This window comes from Diorhabda carinulata, chromosome 11 (genome assembly GCF_026250575.1).
Source record: "Diorhabda carinulata isolate Delta chromosome 11, icDioCari1.1, whole genome shotgun sequence".
Lineage (NCBI taxonomy): Eukaryota > Metazoa > Arthropoda > Insecta > Coleoptera > Chrysomelidae > Diorhabda > Diorhabda carinulata.
In genome coordinates, this window is record NC_079470.1 from 10,654,884 (window position 1) to 10,678,857 (window position 23,974).

The following is a 23,974-nucleotide window of genomic DNA, read 5'->3' on the forward strand; positions in this document are numbered from 1 at the left end:
CTTTAATTGGAATACGATATGTCGTTAAATCTCTTGAAAGTATAGTCAGAAGTCGCAAAAATGATAGCTGGATCTAACCTATTTGAAGCCAGCATTGATATTGGAAACGATCTAAAACGGAGCACAATAAACCTTAGTAATCCAGGCCACTATTCCATAAAGCAGTGCAACATCGACATTTTAATTGTGTGAGGTGATATTTCGCGATCATGGTAAACAAAATATATAACAAGAAATAATAGAGAAATCAGTAGAAGCTGTTGATGGTTCCCTTTTAGACCAGATTCCCTTCTATTTCGTTAGTACCAGTACTTGGCAATAACATCATAACATTATAATATTTGATGACATTGTTCATTGAACTGAATGAGTCAACTCCTAATCTACATCACATTCACATCACCATTATACCTTTCAAACTAGTCTATTAATGCAGATGATAATTCTGTTATCATCTCTTATGATTAAACCTCTTCTTTCACGTGGTTTGAGGAGAGAAATTGGACAATGTATTATGTAGCTCCTTTTCAAGTCTACCTATGGTATTTTACGAAAAAGCTCAATCCTATCATCTCCGGATAATTGTCGAAGCTATTTTCCTTCCACTACTGCTGGGTTATTTCACGACCCTATCTTTCAAAGCCAATAAAATTACGCATATTAAATTATTTTTCTCACATCAATTAACTTTTCCATGTATCATGTTTTGTTATAACGCGTACAAAGAAACTGATCCAGCAACTGACAAGGTATAAACTTTTGGGTCCTTATAGTATTTAACAGAAAGCGGATAATTAATAGTGTCTTCAAATTAACTGTCAAACTAGTCAGAAAGTGTCAGGATAATTTTGCCATTAAACAGATTTGCTTAATATATAACGCCACAGTAAGGACCAACCATTTGTTTTTAAGCTCAAATATCCTTTAATACATTTTGAACGTTATCTGATTCAAGTTTCCGTATTAATACAAACGACAAACAATATTAATAACATTAATTCTGAAACTTTTAGTCTTGAAACAAACAAATTTGTGATGGGGTTTAAATGTAAATAATTTGTGGTTGAGCACTGATTTATATATTGAACTAATCGTAATGAATGTTTTATTTAGTAGAATCGACGCAAGTTCTAATTCTCACATTCTCATAAGGGTAGTTTGTATTGCAGAACAATTTCGATCATAGAATAGTAAATTCTTGGAACTGGATTTTATCACTGATAAATCTAATTGGATTAAAACTGTATTCATTGATAATAAAATTTGCATTTCTTGTAAACGATTCATCAGCCGGTGTCATGGTTCTTGGTTGGTGTCGTCTTAACCATCTTTTTTCCAATATTTCTGCCATCTCTTCATTCCAAATTTTCTTTTATCTGCCTCTCTCACCTTTGGTATTTTATCAATCTTCTCATATAGTTTGTTTTTCTAGTAATGTAGCCAAACCATTTTAGCTTTTGATGAATGTTCTTCTGTGATATGTAGACTTTGAAAATAACGTATAAGAGACCAACAACAGTCAGACATCATATTCATATAACAGAAACTCTGGTAGAGGTCTTCCATGATGCGTAAGTCCTCATACATACGCTCTCCCTGCTCAAAAATACCGGCTTTCGTTTTTTCTTCAGTGAGCTGAGGAAATTTTTGACAAAAGTAATAAAAGCAGTTACCACCTTTAGTGCTTTAACAAACTGTTTCATGATGCTCATTTTTATATGTAATGGTGGAAGAATTTTGTCACGAGTTACTTAGAGATTCTGGATTACATCCTTCTGTTTAGACTCCATATTTTTCAATGGCTATTTTCCTCTTACCCAAAGCTCTTGTTTAGCTCTACTGCCCCAAAAACCTATGAAACAGTGAACTTGATGTAACCACTTTGTTGACCGAGAAGAATGTCCACCTTTTTTAAATTACAAATTTGCCACTTATGGTTATTGTATTTGTTCAAGACTAGCGAAATGTTACAATATTTTTAGTTCAACTTTGTACTTTGGACAATCGGTAATACATGAATAAACGCCAATAGTTTTGTTCATTTTCATTATTGTCTATGTTTTATTTTTTATTGATTTGATTATGTGTGTTTCTTTTAATGATTTTTGAACTTAACAAATTACCTCATTCTGTAAATATCTCTTTTGAAATGAACTACGATCTTTCACTGTCGATAAAATTGCTAGACTAGTTTTTGTATTCCGATGGCGATATTCATTTCATAACCACGTTAATGACAAAGTTTTAGAGATGATTTGGTGGTTTTCGCGAAATAGTCGCTGCTCTAAATGTCAAGGCACTTCTTTTACCACTTTTCCATGATGTTAAATATTCCACACACGATTCACAAACACAAACAAAATTCATTTTTATCCAAGAGCATCCCAAAATAATCGAAATAGGTATTTGTTGCCAACACTGATTTGACTTTTCTTCAACATTTGAACAAAAATGATCTAGGTTGTCTAAACAACATCTCTTCGGACTACTCAAGAGGAAAAACATTTAGATACTAATTCTAACACAGTAAAATACGCTTGTTATCGATTAATATGAGCACTTAAATGATAAAAATTGAAAACAAAATAAATTTGAGGAAAAACAATTCATAAGTGAACATCATAAACCAAAAAATTCGTGTCCGGCCTTAATCTATCTTTTATTATAAAGCATTGAGATTCTTTTTTTTCTGCAATAACCTTTGTTGTTATCAAATGGATTATGTCTTTTGTAAACATTTCTCAGTTTCAGATTATCCCAAATCATTGTTAGTTTTATACTGTCAAAAACTTTTTGTAGGTCAAGGAAAGCAATGTATACTTCTAATTTTCGATATTAGTTGTTCGATCGGTGTAATAGCCACTACCAAATTTCATTGCTAATGTTGAAGAGAATGATATAGATAAAGAATCGAATGCATAATATATCTAGTAAGATTTTTCGATTAATAAAATTCTTTTACGGACGCGTATTTGTAATCGATAAACCAATAAACACAGATACGATATCTGTCTGCCAATCAGACTAAAAGCAGCAGTCAAACAGCTCAAAAACCAACAGTCTCAACTGACCTGAAACAAATTAATTTTCAAGTTGATCAGATTTCGGTATTCAAACGTTCAGAAACGTAGCCCAAAATATTATTAGGTACTTTTAATGAAGCTCTTCAATATTGAGAAGATGTTGAGTTATTTAATTAGGGACAAATGGAGATTGTGTAGAATTCAGTACTCCAAGGAGAATCTTAAATACAATGGAAAAGGAGTGAATAATATTTATGAAATTAGAGTTTTATATTGTTTTTGAGTGAAAATCCAAAATTTCACTCTGACACTTGTAAGAAACGACTTAACAATCACTCAATGGTCGTGTGACTATCAACTCTTCTATAACTTCTCTGCTATCCTGTAGAAGGATTTGTAATTTACCTCAAAATCTTCATTTGAGATGAATATCTTACCGCCGAGCACTGTTTTAATATCAACGAATAGCCAGTAGTCACTGGGGTACACATCTGGACTATACGGTGTATAAGGAAGCTTCGAAATGTAATTCGTTCAATTTAACCAGTGCTGCCATCGACTTTTGAATCGGTGCATTGTCTTGGTGAAACAGTGGTTTTTTCTTCACCGTATGAGGCCGTTTTTCCTTGATTATTTGCATTCAAACGATCTTGTGGTTCACCGGCTGCAGTCCACTCAGATGATGATCGATCTGATTCCGGAGTGAAGTGATGGATCCGTATTTCATCCATCGTCACATATCGACGCAAAAAACTGATTTATTACGTGTAAATATAGTCAAACACTGCTCTGAACCATCAACACCTTATTGTTTTTGATCAACTGTAAGTATACGCGGGACCCACTTTGAAATAAAGGCAAATATTCATGCCTTCCGATATCTTAATGGCCTCAGCTATCTCACGCAATTTCAATTTACGATTAGATATAACCAACTTGTGGAGTTTTCTGAAGTAACCATCTAAATTGGACGACCAGCACGTTCACGATCATCGGTGTCGATACGACCATGTTTAAATTCAGCAAACCAACAATTGTTTTGACTCCATTGTTTTGAAAATAACTTCATTTAAAGGCTGTGACTTTTTTGTGACCAATGGATATGTCATGAAATTTTACCAATAGTCTTTTGAAAGTTCATAAACGTCATATGGATTTGGCAATTGCAGCGCCATCTGTGTGTCAGTCACACGACTTATTGAGTGATGTAATAGAATTAACCAATTTGCTTTGTAGCTCAACGATTAAAGTTATATAATTGAAATTCAATAATTATTAAGAGAGTTTAATTTAAGCAACTTTGCAAAAAGCATTTGATAAGAAGTCATGAGATTACGACAAAAATAACGACTCCTACCTGTAAATAAAATATATAGATAATAAAATGTATTATTATTAGAACTATTTTGTATCTAGGAGACCAGTATTTTGGTTCCTCGTAGCTGAAGCTCAGATACTGAGGTAGCCTTCAGTTGGTTGGTGACCAACGTTTTTCTAATGTTGCTTTTTCGGATTTAGAATAAACTCACGTCACGTAAATGAACAGTAGATGATTTTGTTAGCCAAACCAAAACATATGTTCAAATGGCACAGATCTCAAATTCAGTACAAACCTAATGATCATCTCCGTAAACTTTCTAAAATTTCCAAAAACAGGCTGTCACCTCTCCTCTCAATGATGCCGTTTTGCGGCCAGTTTAATCACTTAATTACCACATCTGGTAATCACATTTAAGAATTTCGTAGATCCATTATATCATGCACATTATCAAATAATAATTTTTTTAAATGTCAATTTATCAGGTGATATTTTTCCTGAGGAAAGAAGTTAATTTATTTTCGGTCTGTATCAATTTCAACGTCGTAAATGTTGAGTTAGTGATCAATTGATTGATCACTAATACTTCTTGAAATCTAATTAAATTGGTTGCTCAACTTGAGTTAATTTTAATTGCTTTCGAGATTTTTACTGAAATTTAGATGGATATTGATAAAAGAAAAATTCATCATAAATTGCAATGATTCAAGTGCTTTTTAAGTTTATATTATACGAGAGATGATCAGAACACAAGCCACACTTATTGTGAAGAAATTTCGTTAACACAGAGTGGAGATAAATGACTTACACTTTTCGAAATTTCTGCATAAAAATAGCTTATTAAAGTATTAAAATTTTAGGTATCTTCTGTTTCAATTAGTTTATTTAATAATTTTTGAAAGATAGATAAAATTAACGTCAAACAGAAGAGACCTAAAATCAAGAAGATTTAGAAACATAAACATATCAAAAGGTCGAAGAAATAAGAAATTAAGGTATTAAAATTTAGTACAAGAGTAGCTAAATCAGTTTTAATTGCTCAATAACGACTATTAAACATCTAGAATATATTATACTTCTAGATAAAAGTCACAGAAAAATTAATGCCCATAAAAGTATTCTTGTTTTAGATTTGAAATTTCCAAGGAAAATTGAACGTGACGTTCGGAAACTGTAATTTTAGGTTAGGATCCGCAATCAGCTCGTAGGTCTTCTTCTTCTTCTTCTTATTTTAAGACCACGTCTTGTGTTTCCAAAGAGGCAGCCTAAGTTGTGACTCCGAGGACCAGCTCTCATACCAGCGCTTTGGTGGTCTTCCAGGCGGTCTACTTGTATTGGGTCTCTCTTCCTTTGCGATTTTCGCCAGTCGATCGTCGTCCATTCTATTGACATGATCTCTCCATGCTCTTCTTCTAGTTCTGGCCCATCTCACTATATCCGGAACGTCACACATTCTTCTAATTTCATTGCTCCTTATTCTGTCTCTTAGTGTTTTCCCTGTGATTGAGCGTAATGTCTTCATCTCGGTCGTTCTAAGAATCCGCTTAGTAGTTGCAGTCTCCGCCCTCGTTTCTATGGCTCCTAGGTGATCTACCTTAACCCGGGTTATACTTTCCTAGAGATAAATCGTGGAAGCTTGACATCCAAAAGTCATGGTTCCCAACTTAGAGGTTTTCCCGCAAATTTAGGGGGAAAAATTTGGGATGGTATGTTTTTAGGGGTGTTGTATTTTTATAGATTATTATAACTTTATTATTCGTTTAATGATATTTCATATTTTTAATGCAACAGTTAAATATATGTATAAATAAACTTTTTTAGGGGAAATCCCTAGTAGTTGTAGGCATTTTAGTGGTTTTCGATTGGGGCTGTAGGGAAATAAATTTTTGAGAGTTGGGATCACTGGCGAAAGTGTAGACAGATTCTCCAGCGAACGATTTTACACATTCTTGTTCATTATTAATATATTCCAACCCCCTAACTTCTATAAAAACAATTAATACAAATTCAAATATGGAAATCTATTTTTCAAAATACATAATATTAAAACAAGGCACTAGTTTATACTCAGAATATTAATCAAATATAAAAACTTTTATATTACAAACAATTAATAAAATTGCAACGTTTAATAAAGTACCTAATTAATCAACACATGCAAATTAGTTTCCAGTTTTAATTGACGTTATAGAGGGAAATGAACAAATTACTTTTTTAAAATAAACCTAAAATTATTTTTACATCATTTGAAAAACTTTTTAGATCTCTTGAGAGTGTTTTTTACAATGAAATGAAATGGATCATTGCGGTGAGTTCACGGATTTATGTAGAAAAAATGGGGACTTACATACATTCAGTCAAAATAAAGTTATAGTCCAGGAGCTGTCAATCTAAAAAGTCCCCTTATACCATGCAATTTTTTTTTACGAAAATTAATAGTTTAAAACTATACGAATTTAAAACGCAAGGTGTTTATCTCTCATGGTTAATCTAAAGTGCATTCGATAGAAAATTTCATTTTCAATCAGAAAAAATGTACGCAAACCAATTTTTTTGGAGTCAGTCAGTCAGGCAAGTCTTTTTTATGCGATGAGGCAGGAAATTTCTCCCTCATTACTTAACAGGATTTGCTCAAAAACGGTCGGAAATACGAGTATCTAGCTTAAAATCCATTGGACTCCGAACTCATTTCCGATAAATAGAATTACAGTCAATGAATATAATCTAGAATAAATGTTTTTCTGTGGAAATACTATTGTTCCGTAATGATTATAATTTTATATATTTTATTAATACTTTTTGTTGTAAAATTACTTTTTTATATTTTTTTATACACGTAATGAAGTTGCTGTAGGGGTAAGCTTCTAGAACTACGATAAATTCTATTCTTTCTTTAGTTTTTATAACTAATAAATAGAAGATTACTCCGTTTCTTTAAATGTTAGACCTTTTTAGTCTTCAGACAATTGAAAAACTTAAAATATGCGAATTTAAGTTCAAACTTTTAGTGATAGTGGGTATCATCTTTCGTGCCACAAAAAACTTATACCTGTTAATCATCAAGAAGTATATGAGTCGTGGGCACAAACCTTAAAAATTATAATCATTATGGAATAATAGTATTTCCACAGAGAAACATTTATTATAGATTCATTGACTATAATTCTATTTATCAAAAATAAGTTAGGAGTCAATGGATTTTGAGCTGGTTTGCTGGATATTTCCAGCCGTTTCTGAGCCAGCAAACCAAGATAATCTTAAAGTATACATTAAAACGAACAAAATAAAAAAAACATTTTACGTGATGAGTGACAAATTTCTTCCCTCATCGCACACTTGAAAAAAAAGCTTGTCTGACTCTTCCCGTCAGAAAAATTGATTTGCGTAAATATTTCTGAAAGAAAATGAAATTTTCTATCGAATACACTTCAGACAAACCATGAGAGAGAAGCATTTATCGATTTTATAAATTAACATTTTTCAGGCTTTCCAAATTCACGCAAACATTGCGTTTTCAATTCCTATAGTTTTGAACTATCAATTTTCGTAAAATGATATGAGGGGACTTTTTAGATTGTCAGCTCCTGGACTATAAGTTTAGATAATTTTAAAACTACAATGAGTGAAGAAAAAATAAAGAACAGATTGATACAATCTGTTTACAAATTTCCTACAATTCGAAACATCTATAAAACGAATAAAGTTCCAAATACATACAATGGTTAAATCTAATAGTTTTTTACGGTGATACGAAGAGCGATTGCAAATCTAAGAATGTTTTTTGAACGACCATTGAAAAACGATAGAACAACCACGAACAGCAAATAGAAAGACTTTTTCGGGAAGATACTAATCTAGTGAAGCTCCTTGAGACTCAATAACGTCAAAACAACAATATAAGAAAGCAACTATTTCATAGACAATTTAACACAAGTTGATGTTTCAATTTGGAGCACTAAATGGGTCTGTTAAAAACCATGGGAAAGTTAATAATCTTATTTTGGTTGTGATATGATTCCCGATCTGGTTGTGTATCTATAGGTTATGCTTTGTTTGTCTTATATTGTATATTTTTGCGATTGTTGCAATTAGGTCAGGAACCGGCGATAAAAAACGTTAAAACTGTGAAATTTTATTAATCAACGTCGATTTTCATGAAAATTTTGATATAAGCTCTACTTACCCACCTTATTCAAAATGTACCTTATACCGAATGGTGCTTTTTATTTTTTTTTTGAGGTGAAAACTACCCCTTATCGTAAAAAATTTAAAATCTTCGATTTTAGCATGTTTAAATGAATTATTCGTAGATCTGTTGATATTCTCAAACAACTTTATGATTAATCTGACTCACACAACCCCTACAAAGGGTAGTAAATAGCTTTTTTGAAAGACACTTATTACAATCTCGATTTTGATGAAAATTTTAATTTTAAGCTCCACTTACCCTCTTCTACGAAATCTTCCCTGTATCAAACCGGGCTTTTTATATTTCGGGGGGTGTAAACTACCCCTTATTGCACGTTTCCGGTAAGATGGAGTTTAAATGTATTATTCGTTAATTTATTGAAATTCACAAACACGTTTATGATCAATCAGATTCATGCAATCTCTTCAAATCATCCCCTAATCATATGAAAATTTAATAAATAATCTCAACGATTCTTTTATAATTAAAAATTATTCAAGTGTATGTATATTGAATTGAGAATATTTCTTAAGTATTTTTAAGAAGTGTTGCTTTTTAAATATTTCAACCCTTATGAATCCCGCTTTCAATGACCAAAAATTTCAAAATTGCAGTTGAATTTTTTCATATAAATAATAAATATTTTGAATTATGAATAATTGTATTTCATCATCACTAATATCTTCTTCCTCCTCTCGTTCGTGCTAGCTGTTGCTCGATTGTACGCTCCACATGTCTCCTTTTCCAATGCTCCCAAATTTTGAAAAAAAGCGGTTGTTTTTTCGAAAATAACTCGCTCAATTTTCAAGCTGCTAGAAAGTTTTTTAACAAACATTTTGTAGGGGATTTCAAGTACTTCAACGTCATATCAATTAAAACTTTTTTCAATCTTCGGTTTCGAAAAGGGTGCATTTTAAAGGGGTTGCAGATACATTTGGTACGCGAATGCAAACTTTGAATTAACGTATCTAGTTAAAAATTTTTGGCAAGAAAAAGTTTAAAATCAATATCTGAACCAATTTCTCATAACATGAATAGTTTTTGGTTTATTTAAGAGAAATTCATTTTTTTTCAAGATTACGGAAATGCAGTGTTCAATTTAATCAATTATTTTTTCTAAAATAAGATTCAAAACCGGTTAAATCACATACATAATAATATCAATAATACATAATTAAAGTTAATCGCAAGTAGATTACGATTAATTTCAATTAGGGTGAAAATGGTGACGGTATAATTATTATATTTAAAAAAAACAGATGAAACCTTATGTTTGTTATAAATCAGTCAACTCTTACGTAAAACACTTTTGACAATGCTCATATTAAAGATTTTTTATAGGCTTCCAAAAAGATCTCTAGTGTATTTTCCAAAAATTACATCAAGTAATTTGAGGTTGAAGATTTTCAATTTTGGGGTTCCCCGAAAAATAGCCATCCTTCAACGATCAATAATTCAGTTATTATTAAGTTTATAGAGATCTTTAAAAAACAAATCTCTTTATTTTTTTATTAGCTACATTTTTGTACTGAATAATTTTGCTGATAAAATGAAAACTTTCTAAGTTATTCATGAAAAACGGTAAAAAAATATGCGTTTTTTCATTGAAAAATGAGCAGTTTCAATCGTTAATAACTCTAAAAGTAGCAACTTTAGAAAAAAAATTGTAGAGTAAAAGTTGCTTGGAATTAACCAATCTATCGACGTACGAGATTATTTTGATGAAATAAATTTTCATCTCCAAGAAGGAGTGGTTCTCACCTTTCGACATAGGGTAGATTTTGAAGAAAGTTATACTACTTCATCCCAATTTTCAAGAATATCGAGTATATCAAAATTCTACGGGAAATCGGCTGGTACATGACCTAAATGATAATTTGGTGTTTTTGGACCAAATATTATGTTTAAATATACGATTCCATGTCCTCCTAAATATTTGAAATGTTTTTGACACTTATTTTCTATAAAAAAAGTTCTTTCATTCAAGAAGTAAAAACTATACTGAAGCATCTAGAAGTTTTCGTATCAAATATGCAATGAGTTTCGAGTATTTACTGATGTTTACGTCGTTATTTACCATTAGGATGCCTTTTAGTTTTGAATAAGTCGACCAAAGTGTTGAAGACTTCCACATATTGGATTTAGTTTCAAAGTAAACTAGTAACACTCCACTCCATAAAAGAATTATATTCCTTTAAATACTGTTCCCTGGATTTCTCGAAGAGAAGATTCATAGTCGATGCAGTTGCCGATTCAACAACATCTTCTGGTGTGCAGTTCAAACTTTCTTCACTATTACTCTCCATCACTAATAATAAAACTAAACCCCTTTTAATTAGACACAAAACGGATTCTCTTGAACAAATATCGAGAGATAAAAGTGTGACAGTTCGTTCACAGTCCACTATTTTGATAAAACAATTTTATAATTGCGTTAAAAGATGACACGTTACGGTACTTTTCACGTTTTTTGACCGAATCAGAAATTACATTCAAATGTATGAAAAAAAAATGAATTTAATATATTTTATAGTGAACTATACAACATATTCTACTGTGACAGTTAGTAGAACATCCCAACTACAGCTCAGAACATTTAATTAGTTTTCAGGAACAGAGGCACTAACTCATTAAACCTACCCGTTATAATAACGAAAATGCATTACAACTTTGGAAACTTTTAATTCAATAAAAGCGAAGCTACGCCACTGCTGAGGGTGTCGTACCTACATGTCGGAGGCAAAAGCATCAGCATCATCGGCGATTGAATAAAATTGATGGGGAAGTTTGATTAAACAACTTGGAAGCAATCAATTATTTGCTGCTCGCACTAAGAATGTTTATTACCTGGGTATGGAAAAGTTTTAAGAGCGTGGTTTCGAAGATGGTGCCACTGGACAAACTTTAAATGAAAATAAAAAAAAGACTGGCGTGTTAGTGGTTTGGCGCTTTTGTTGATTGTTTTTGTTTCGAAGTGCTTCATAAAACATGTAAATAAATGAATTTACCTGGTAGAATATCTTTTTTGAAACTGAAAGTTTTTGCAGAAAAACTATTTCAATTAATACAGAATATACTTGTATCAAAACAATGTTTTTTTTAGAAACTTTTGAAATAATAACGACCGAATGATGTGGATAATTTGGATTGTTAACTGATCTAACTAATCGAACCAATTCCATCGAATTTATAAATTCGTTTTTGTTTTTTCTGCTCATATTTTATATATATATATATATATATATATATATATATATATATATATATATATATATATATATATATATATATATATTCTAGCCAATGAATATTCAACTACATTCATAACGACCTAACCTATTGAAATTTAATGTTTCTATGAGATTAAAAATTTTACAAGCTTCAATAATATCAAAATCACCGTAAATCTTAATTAATTATTGTAAGTAAAATTTTATTATTGTTGAATAATAATAAAATAATAAGACGATGAATACATCGAAAGCTCGGAAAATATATTAAAGTTAGTCCACTTTGGTGTTTCCTTGCCACGTTCCCAATAAAAAACTACTCACTTCAGAGATTGAAAGTAAACTGGTAGCTAAAGGTGTGAGTTGTAATGTAAACAATGTGCTTTAGTATAAATATCACCAAGGGTTACAGAATTCCAACTTAAACGGATATTATACAACCACTTTTGAGGATATCGACGAAACTAATAATATATACAGGTATACTAATTCATTTGCCCAAAGGAGCCAACTAACTTATGCCAACTTTCTGTATGGTTCATTAACATTTCTGCTAATTTAGAAATTGTTGTTTTTTCCTCTCTTATATATATTATTCAACATACACTTTTCCCAACGATGTTCAATAAGTTCGATACTCTTTTTATAGTAAGAATCGTCAGGTTCCTCATTAACTGCCGATATAACCTCTTCATTGTTGGTAAATATTTGACAACCGAACGATTTTTTATAGTCCGGAAACAGAAAATAATCCGAGGGGCTTAAATCTGGCGAATAGGGTGCATGAGGTATCTGTTGGACTCTGAGCAAAAATGAATTCTAGTTTTTAAACATTTATTTTATATATTTTTGGTTCTTAGAAATATTTATTTAAAAGGACTATTATATTTTAATTTATTGCTTTTAAGTTTTTAGAAAACACATTTAAGACACATTGGTGCAGTTTGAATGAAAGGCTGGTATAGGCTTGATTTTTATGACCTCAGGTAATTGAGTTGTAAAAACGACTGTTTATCCTAATACCAAAAGTACAACCAATGCACTATGGTCTTTGTTCAAAAAAACATGTGTTTTACTTAGTATAGTCTAGAGTTGGACCTTGAAATGAAATATATTTTGAAATTGTTAATCTGCGACTAACCTAACCCTAACCATAACTTCCTATAGTATCAATTCAAACTTTAATTCATTAATTTTGGCCTTTGAAATAATCCGAGGCACAACCTTGGTTCTATGAGCGGTAATGTATTTAAAGTCCTCAGATAGGGTGCTAACCTGGTCTGAAGACTCCCTCCTCCTTTTTCCAGGCTCAGGACCGACAACAGAGTCATTGAGCTACTCAATACACCCAACAACCCTGCAGACGGAGAGTACCGATTAGATGTAAGATAGAAATTGACGGTACCAGCATTGAACAGATTATGGAAACTAACTACTTAGACATCACACTATCAAGCTGTGGAGATGCAGAATCAGAAGTAGAAAAACAAATACAGAAAGCCAACAGAGCAGCAGGATGCCTCAATAATACAATAGGGAGAATAAACTAAGGCTAGAATATACGGTACTAGATGATCATCCAGTACCGCTTTGTGGATTTAACTTCAACATTTCTGGAGTCGTCACCTCATTTGGTCCACCACTGCGATCCTGATTTTCGCAGTTTAAGCTCTGCTATCCAATATTTTACTGTTGATAACGAAGGAGCAGTCTCACCCAGAATAGAATCAAATAACGATGACCATGTTTATAAATTCACTGAAAACGTTCATTATTGATGGCTGTCTACTCTTTTATAAGTTTCTACTCTCATTTTCTCAAGTATTTCATTGAAATATTCTTATTACAATGTTTAATTAGTGAATCGCTTTTGCCTGATGAATCGTTATAAATAAAATTACTTTTCTATAGGACAATATATTTATAACAGTATCTAACAACATTTGCCAAAAGATTGAAAGTTACTTATGGTTATATCAAATTTCATGGAAATAATTTTATTTTCCACATCTATTTTAGTAAAATTCTGAACCTAAAAATATAGTATATAAGTGAATAATGACTTTTCCAAAAAAGATCTACATTAAAATGTATAAAACGATAAAAAATGTAACCAAACAGATTATCAAAATTCCAGCTCAAGTGTTGCATTAACCCAAAATACTTGAATAGCGATATTAAATTCCACTCTCTTTTGTTTTAGGGCTTGAAATGGGGCTGTGGCTCACTCTGTCATGGCTGATGTTGGGTGGACTAACCCCTCCAACCCCGATTTGGGGCAACCCTGACGCGAAGAGACTTTACGACGACCTACTCTCGAATTACAACCGACTCATCAGGCCCGTGGGCAACAACTCCGATCGACTCACCGTGAAAATGGGCCTTAGACTTTCACAACTCATCGATGTGGTATATATTTATTTTTTACATTATTTCGGGAAAAGAAAAAATGACGATATTTAAAATTATTCTACAATATGTTTGGTATATTATAATTAATGTCGGTTTTCATATGTGAAAGTTTCTACGTGTAGTAACTTGCTTTATTTTCTTGAAAACATTTTTTCTTTGCTTATTGTCGACATTATTTATGAAGTATCCTCTGTATTAATTTCGAATACAATATTCTTCTATATAAACCATCTGCAGCTGTAGTCCATCATCTTGATGTGTATTATGTGCTTAACTAATTTTGAAAGAATTGGAAACAGGCCAATTGGGATCCGCTAATTAGGGCTGAGAAAAATCAAATTAACAATGGTTAAGTGGTAAATAATCAGTTGCTGTATGTTTTCAACATTAACAATGAATGTTGTATGAAAAATATTAATAATTATACATTTTTATTATCCTTTAATGCTGATTGAAGTCCCATCGAAATTTAAATAGAATTTTTAGATTTTGAAAAATAAGTTTAGTCTGGGTTAGGAGATGGGTATATTGTTTGTGTATTTTGCAACTGACATTTTGAAATTGTACATGGGAATATTCTTAAATCGCTTCATGAATGTTGTACGAAGATTGTCTGGAAAGTTTCCGATCTGACAAAGAAACAAGATATTTTTCTACTAGCGCGCTTAAATTACGCACTTGAAATAAACTTTCGAGTGCGCAAAACTTTAAGCAATGCTGAATAAAGAAAATTATTATCAAGGTCTCCGTAGCGTAGTGGCTGGAGAACGAGGCTCACATGTAGATGATCCCAGGTTCAAGTCGCGTTCATTACTTTTTTTTATTTTTCTACTTCATCATCATCATCAAGCCTTCCAATCTTCTGTGGATTATGGCTATCGCTTTTGGCGCTTTAAATCCTTTTTTTTTTGAGGTGGATAACTCCTCGTTTTCTAATTTTTATTTTCTTTATAGTTTGTCGTTTGTTTTGACTATCTTTGTTATTATTTTCCATTCTTTTCGGTTTGGCGGGTGCGCCGGGTATGTTTACTTTTACTTTCCTTAGAAACAAACAAACTCAAAAAAACAAAAAGTAGGGATTTTTGTTTGTTTGATATTTTCTAAATATCTCATCAATCCGAAAGATCTAGAATGTGATTTTAATATATAAAGCAGCTATAAGTTATGCATCGCGATTATATCGTGTCAAGTGAACTGAACAGTGCATTTTAAATATTAGTTAATAGTTAACCGCGTAAATGTAAGTATACAAATTAATTATTTAAATAATATAAACCCGTTTTGTGATTAAAATTGGTAATCAATAAGAAGAACATTCCATTTTTAATCCTGTCCATTCGCTACTTACCACCACTTACGTACCTATCAACTCACGAACAACTGTAAATTCAATCCCTCAATTGTTCGCACCTCTACTCCAAAATACCAACCTCTAGTTGACCTTTCCACTTTTTTTGCCTTTTTCTCCCCCTTGGTTAAAAAATATTTCCATGGTAGATACCTCACTAACCATCTATAATAAACACGAATCCCCTAGCGTTCTTGTAGAGAAAGCATTCTTGGAAATTCTGCATAAAAAATCCTTCGGCCTAATTCTCTATACGGATGCCTCCAAAGCTGAATCCGGTGTGGGTTGCGCAGTCACTACAAACCGCGAACTCATAAGTTCTTTCCGCTTACCCTCGACGTGTAGTGTTTACACTGGTGAACTATACAGTATCCTTCAAGCTTTCAAATATATTTCTTCTCCCCATATCACAACCATATTCGCTTTAATTGCTCTTGATATAACAGTCGTTCTCATCTGGCTTCCATCGCACACTGGAATCCCTGGAAATGAATCTGCAGGTCGCCGTGTCATGCAAAGAATCCTCCTGAAATCCCAGTTCAGCTTGACAATGATCTGAAGACTAACTCCAAAAACTTCATCCAAGAATCTTGGCACGATATTTGGAGCAAGAGTAATACATCACTACATCAAATCCACCCATCTACTTCTCACATTTTCGTAAACTTTTCGAATAGGAGAGAAGCTGTGGCAATAAGAAGACTTCGCATCAACCACACGAAACTTACTCACGGCATTTGACATTTGATGTCGTCAGAAAGTCGTCATGTCTGCCGAACTTGTCAAGCTCCTGTAACTGTTAAGCACATCCTCACCGACTCCAGAGAATATTCTACCGCATATCAACAGTTTGATATGAAAACCAACCTCAAGGAGACACACAAGAAAATATAATTTAATTTATGCATCGTAATTGATTTTGTAACAGTCCTGTAATTAACTTATGATTGTTTTTGTGTGCCAATGACCAGCGCTGTCGAGGCACGTTAAACTGAAATAAAAAAAAATGCCTTTTATTTCGTTTACACAAGTATGTTATACGTTCTAATTAATCATAATATACAAAATATTTCATACAACTTACATTAGGTTTACACTACTATGAATTCAAATGAAACATATTTTTTGAGAATCAAATAATTCAATGGACAGGATTTATATTGGGAATATTCAATAATCCATCAAAAAGGCTCCGTAACTTGAATATTCAGTGTACCGAATAGCCGAAATGTAAACCACTCCTAGTTTATAAACAGAGAAAACGATATTGATGATAAATCAAATATGTATCAAGCTAGATTTGCCTTGTCATCCAGATGATACAAATATGTAGGGCATAAGAAACAATACTAAATTATATATTGGTAATGGGGCTTAAAACCCAACGGTGTAGTGTTTAATTTATACCTATTGTAACTAGTATACTCTGTCGAACATAAAATTAAGTTAATTAAGTTAATTGTTCTATTCTGTAATGCTAAAGTTTTCTAGTACCCAGCGTTCACTAAAATATATTAGGACTGGTGCGTCTGTTTGTAGCAGAGATACGAGGTCTGGCTATTAAATAACGAGACTGCGCGCCTAGAGGGCGCCCTAGACGGGTGGGGTAAAAACTGAGTAATGCGTTGGGTATCTAGATATCTTGTCTAAGCACTTCCCAAAATACATTTCCGTCACTACTACATTATTTGTGCAGGAGCGGTTTGAAACGAACGTGTTTTTTTCTCGTACCGAAAACCATGGGTGACGAAGACCAGGGCAACGTATCAATCTCAAATTTCTTGTTAAATTGAAAAAAACTCCGACTGAGTGCTATAAATTGTTGCAAGAGACGTATGGCAACAATTCTCTATCTCGTGCGCGTATTTTTGAGCGGTGTAACCGCTTTAGTGAGGGCCGAGAGAGCACTGAAGATGACCAGCGCCCAGGTCGCCCTGTGACTGTTTCAACTCCGGAAACAGTGACCAAAATTAACCAAATTGTGCATGCAGATCGTCGAATGAGCATCCGGATGATTGCCGAGGCTGTAAACGCCGATAAATAAAGAAAATTTTACTCGAGGTATTACACATGACAAAAGTATGTGCGAGGTTGGTGTCAAAAATCTGAGTCCTGAGTATTTGGCAAGTAAGCGCACTCCTGTGCTCGAAAACCCGCCGTACTCGCCAGATTTGGCACCTTGAGACTTTTTTTTGTTTCCGAAGCTAAAATCTGCTTTGAAAGGGATCCGATTTGAGGCAATGGAAGCGGTAAAGCAAAAAACTGCAGAGCTGCTAAAGGCGCTTACCAAAGAAGACTTCCAGCACTGCTTCGATCAACGAAAACAACTTATGGAAAGGTGTGTGGCGAGGGGAGGGGAGTATATTGAAGGGGAGCATTCGAATGTAGAATAATTTTTTAATAAAACCTTTTTTTCTAACCAGCCTCCTTATTTAATAACCAAACCTCGTAGATGCGCATTTTGGGCATAATTTTATGAATATTTGCTAATGGCAAAAAATAGGCTACCTAGAGGAAAAGCCAGTAACCAATTTTAGAAGGTCATTTCAGAAGTCACGAAGCTTTCTACAGTAAATCCTCTATACCTGAAAATGAAGAACTGAGTATAAAAAAAGTCTATCGAATACGAGTAGTATTATATAATAAAGTAGGCAAATTAACACACGTAGAAATATACCTCAGGATACTTTAAAATTATCTTTGCACAAATATATTGTCAATATTTTTTTTTTGCAATACTTCAGTATAAAATATTTATTCTGATAGCAAGATCAACGCACGAGTAAAACTGAAATGCACTCCAAAAATGTTTGTAAACGACTACTGAGATGTTGAATCGTATGCAACACCCCAAACCGTTAGAGAATTCCTACTTTTTATTCATACCTTCGAAATGTAAAGTAAGAAATATAAAACTACGTCACAGGTACAGGTATAACAGCAATAGACGTTCTACGAATTATCTCTCCTAAAAGAAAAGAATACCTAGAATATTACGAATTTTAATATTTTCCCACTGTCCTATCCTTTACAATGACCTAGTCTAATCAAGTCCACAGATGCCCAGTAATCGCTCTCACTCTAAACCGCAGGTTTCCATCTTACTTGCACTCGCACGGACACATTTTTCGCTGTGGCAGACTGTTGGTGATGGAACTTCGTTGTGGCATTGCATATTATTAATTGTTTATTTATCCTATTAAAATTGGAATACTGATGAAAACTCCATGAAGACAAAATACTGTCGAAAGTAATTTCCTCAAATTTTTTTACTGATACTTTAACTAAAATAAATCTTATTTCTCACCCTCCTTAAAATTTAGAATGGTCTACCCCGGCCACACATTTTTAGAGAATTTCGTGACTTTTGAAATGACCATCTGAAATTAGTCACTGGCTTTTGGTCTAATAGTGCGACGACTTTTTCACGTGTTTGATTTTTTTCTTCTTCACATTTTTCACAAGTGCGGAAGAACAAATAAAGAAAACGTGAGAAGAGGCTACAAGAATAGCCAAACACAGAAGGAAACGGAGAGCCCTTGTCAACATAATTGGATGGTACATACCATAAAATGAAGCATGGAGATAGCGATACTCCACTGGATATGACGATGGTTATGATGATTCAGAAATGTAGAAGCATTTTTGTCCCGTATATTTTGATTTCTGCAGCACATAATAGCATATTCACGAAGCCCATTTTTTTCAATCAAGTTACTTTTTTGTAAAATTATTTTATAAATCACCTCTACAACACTATCTATTGATAATTAGGGAAAATTACTAATAGAATACACAAGGTTGAACAAACCTAATTGTGCCATAATCTCTTAAAAAAACATTCGAAATCTATTTCTTCTACTAGCTTCACAAAATAATGATATAAATTGAAACGGCCCGTCATATTATTCTGAAATTATTCAAACTCTCATTTGACAATTACTAAAAGATATTTTCCGTTTTCTCGGCTGTAATTACTTGATTGACATCAAAGCGTTTCAACCCTTGTCTTATTCTTTTAGAGAAGCGTTCGAAAAAGAAACGAACAGAAGTGACTTTCGTCAATTAAATTTTCATTGCAACTCTCATCTTAGGTTCATTCAATTTTTGTGATTCTAAGAATACCGATCATGAAAATGAAGAAAAACTATCCAAATATGATTATAGATCAACTCACAAACATTAAGTTATCGTTTACAGAAAATATACATTAAGCACATTTTATAGAACTAAGCACTAAATATAATTGTCTCTATTGTCTCTTTGGACTTTTTACTCCAATTAACTCAAAATTGCATATGCATTTCTTAAGAGTCAATTAGAGAAGTATGGAGGTGAATATTTTCACGGTAAATCAATTTAATCATTTCATTAATCAACTCTAATGAACTGCTGAATACTAGAAACGAAGAAGCACAGATATCTGAAGATGAGAGAGAACGAGGAGGAGCGGGATATAGAGTAAATGTCCCAGAGCCTACTGGGAAGGAAATCCAGGAAGAAATCATCAAACTTGAAAACTTTTAATCGGGTCACCAGTACCTAGTAACAAATATCACACAATACAAGAAATATGGAGACAAGATAAACAACGCAGTTATCTGCCTGATACATGAAAAAGGTCGCAAAACTATCTAGAGTCAAAAGATTGGAAAATTGGGTCTCGGATATTGCTGGAGACTAAATTATCATCCTACAACAACTACAAAGTGTTAGTTACAAGCAGATTCTACAGCTGACATTTCGATTATGAAACGATAAAATATCTTGAAATACCAATTAACATCATCAAGTTAGTAAGCAGTATTTTGAGGAAAACTACTAACAAGTTAGATGGATTAACATTAGGAGGTTTCAATCTAGATGTTAAAACATGTTCCCTTTTTTTTCGTCATCGTTGTTCAATATATTATTAGACGCCATTATGAAAGAAAGTCCTCTTAATACTACAAGAATGAACAGAAACACCAATGAATTGCTTATGGGGACTTTATAGTAGTTTTAAGTAATCAAACAACGTCCCAGCAAGGTTGGAAGTAAAAGAAAAGGACATGGGATTAATATACAATTTATTCGAATATCTGAAGGTAACAATTACAAACAATAATACAGAAATAGTGGCGACAAAAAATGAAAGGCAAGCAAGGCAGCAGGAGCCATTAAAGTGGTGTTAAATTCCAAAAATATACAGTTATTCGTCCAACAGTTTTCTACTATGGTTATCATCGAAAGAGGCTGCAAATGGAATGAGGAGAGAATGTGGTACAGGTATATATAAGGAAAAATTATTTGAAGAAATTTAAAGGGTCAGGAAAAAAGTAAAAATGCCCATTTACTATGAATCATCAATTAACCGGGTATTAAGGGTCCAAAGAATTTGTTGCACTTCTACCAAATGAATAATTATAAAATGCCGAAAGTTATTGAGAGTAGGCTAAAGGGAAACGATATAAAAAGGAAGACCAAAGAGGAAACAGATAGGAGAGGTGAAGATACATACAACAAAGTTGTATGCATAAGCAAATTGAACAGAATATTCACTGAAATTCTTTTACATTATTTTTCAAATTTCAAAGTGGAAAATTTCTGAAGTGGACATAATTTTAATAGCATTTTTATCGGTAACTAGTATAAATTGTGAATACATTTTTTCCGCTGTATTTGTATCTTAGTATTCATTGTAGTCGTAGATAAAATAAAGTATACAGCTTGCATTATCACAAAATTAAATAATATACTTTGAATTGAGATAGGACCTGAAACACTGTGTCCTATTACAAATATGTACCTTTGAAATGATCGTAAGTGAACATTATATTTCAAATCTCTTCCTAAATGAAAGAGAAACTTAATTAGATCATTTGGTTTGTGTCTACAAGTATTCGTTTTATTTGCAGAACTTGAAGAACCAAATAATGACAACGAACGTTTGGGTTGAACAGGTAATGACACCAAAATCAAAAATTTGAGTTATAAATAACATTGTAACTCAGAAAATTTCCAGGAATGGAACGACTACAAGTTGAAATGGAATCCTGATGATTATGGTGGTGTCGAAATACTTCATGTTCCTTCTGAACACATTTGGCTTCCAGACATTGTCCTTTACAATAAGTAAGTTGAATTTTTATGTTGATAATGAAGTTGTTAGTATCTTAAACAAGACATTTTATTCCACGATCATATTCAATTTTCTACCTAGTCTCCTTATGTTTGTCTCAAAATCTGAAGAGACGTTTTCTTGGAACAACAGAAAACATTCAAATGTTATTAGCCGACCAGTTGAAAGCTATCCTAGTACCTGTACTACCAGGACTGAAAAACTTGTCTCCTGAATAGAAAATACTCAAATTGGGTTACATAACTATGAAACTAAGTACTGAAATATTAGTGAGAATATTCCCAACTTATATTGATAGGTGTTGATATCTTCAAGATGAAACTCATTAGACAACCCTCGTATATAATATAAAATACGTCTCACTTATTCGCTTCAATAAATTTGATTGAACAATAGGAAACAAAATCACAGATAATTAGGGGTTAAAATAAAAATGTTAATTTCGTTCTGCTTCACATTATTCTCGAAATCGATAAATGCTAATTCAAAAACAGCTTGTTGGTTTTCCACATATTAAATACTGGCTCTTATCGCTAAAATTATAATTTTTAAGTATGGAAAAAACTGGAACTGAACTACATTTTCACTCCCCTCAAACAAGTGAGAAAAATACGTAATAAAAGTGAATATTACAACACGTTGTTCTTGAACTTCCTTGATAAGCACACTTATAAAACTTCTACTACTCGACCCCTCGGAGTCACTTAAGCGAAAACATTTTACTAGCTAAAGGGTATTTTATTAACTTCTAACATTTGTTCTAACTAGGTTAGTTTATTATTCAATTTCATTTGACTGTCACTAGACACAGCTCGGGTTGTGTGCTTAACATACAAAATATAATTTTATATGGAACAAAGTAAAAATGCTCCATAAAATTTGAATCAATTTCTTTCAAAGTACTACCAGTGGCTGGTAATGCATTTATCTTAGTTTGAATCAATAGCTCGAAGCATATTTTTCATTTTTTGGAATCGAAGTCGTATGGCACTGAATCGGGTCAGTAAGGCAAGTGGGATCAAAAAGAAAAGACTAAGCAGCAAAAGTTCTCTTATGGAAGGCAACACAGCACAGCACAGCAAACTTTGCAGCACAAGTTCCTCCAATTTTTACACTTTTTTGAAGTAGAAGGAAGCACCGAACGCTTCTTAACCTCATTTCCACTTGAAACCAGTCGTAAATACTGTTTTGTTGCTACATTGTCTAAATAAGCTTATTTTAACATTTAGTGAGCTTCTTTACTTTTCTCAAGGTAGACATTAATGATCTCACTAGAGCAAGATAGGATTGCGATGTCTTCAGGATAGTTTCTTACTTTCTTGTGATTCTGAGAAAGGTTTCTCTTTGTGTGACAGACTAAATAATGGTTCTTATTATTACCAGGACCTCGTTCCAGTTATTATTTGGTAACGACAACAATTCTGACAACAACTGATACAATGTTACTACTAGGTTAATGTAAGTTAATGAAGAACCATTGCACTACAAAATTACCATTGTTTGCTTCAATATATGCGGGTATCGGTTGATATAAGTGCAGACTAAATAATGGCTGCTAGTAATGTATTTATATAGTTCAGGGTGTCATATAAACTAAGACTCAAAGGATCTATTGTGTTCCCTTCTCTTGTTGCGGCACCAGTGATCCCCAGTGTTTACAGCTGATCTATCATCCCCACTCCTAACAAAATGCTTCACTTATGGAATAATTTCCAAATTCAATATTTCGAAAATGTATTCTGCCGTTCTATAAAGGAGAAAACAACTACTTTCCTGGCTTATGCCACGACTAATATTGAATTAGAATTCCTCAGAAAAGTGTCAATCGACCTTTCCTATCGATATTAACATCCCCAATGGCTCGCAATTGCGAGAGGTTGTAATTACTGACTAGTTTCGACGTTATTCCGTTTCTTCAGAGCATTTTAACAACCTTCCTTCGGGCTTGAGATAACGACAACGTCAAAGAGCGTCGCTATTCGGTTCATGTAGTTAAACATCCAATTTCACACATCTTCTTTAATGTCTTTAACTGCTGTTTTTCAATTTTGATATTTTGGCTACTGTATTCGGACGAACTCAATAAATTACTATCACTCTAGTTGTTAAATTGTTCTTACTAGTTCCAACTACTGTCAAAAAAATCTATTTTTGTTTGTCGAAACCACTAATTTCCTCTGTACGCGATCATGGAATCTGAAAATTCACTTGAAAACTCCAAAGGCTCTTCTATAGGTGAATTGCCAGATGTAAAGGCATGAACATTCGGAATATCAACTCTACTATACCTGTATTCACAGCATATGAATATTCTTTGTTCTTCATAAATGGAA

At 32.8% G+C, this 23,974-nt stretch overlaps 1 protein-coding gene across 1 annotated transcript in view; it reads left to right on the plus strand.

The window, feature by feature from the left end:
• The window catches only part of LOC130899227 (acetylcholine receptor subunit alpha-like 1), a 50,530-nt gene that overhangs the window by 9,540 nt on the left and 17,016 nt on the right, over positions 1–23,974 (plus strand). Inside the window, exons 2-4 of the mRNA XM_057808995.1 lie at positions 13,964–14,169; positions 21,418–21,462; positions 21,525–21,634. Of these exons, the coding sequence (XP_057664978.1) occupies positions 13,972–14,169; positions 21,418–21,462; positions 21,525–21,634 (353 nt within the window). The 5' untranslated portion in view covers positions 13,964–13,971. The remainder of the gene's footprint in view (positions 1–13,963; positions 14,170–21,417; positions 21,463–21,524; positions 21,635–23,974) is intronic.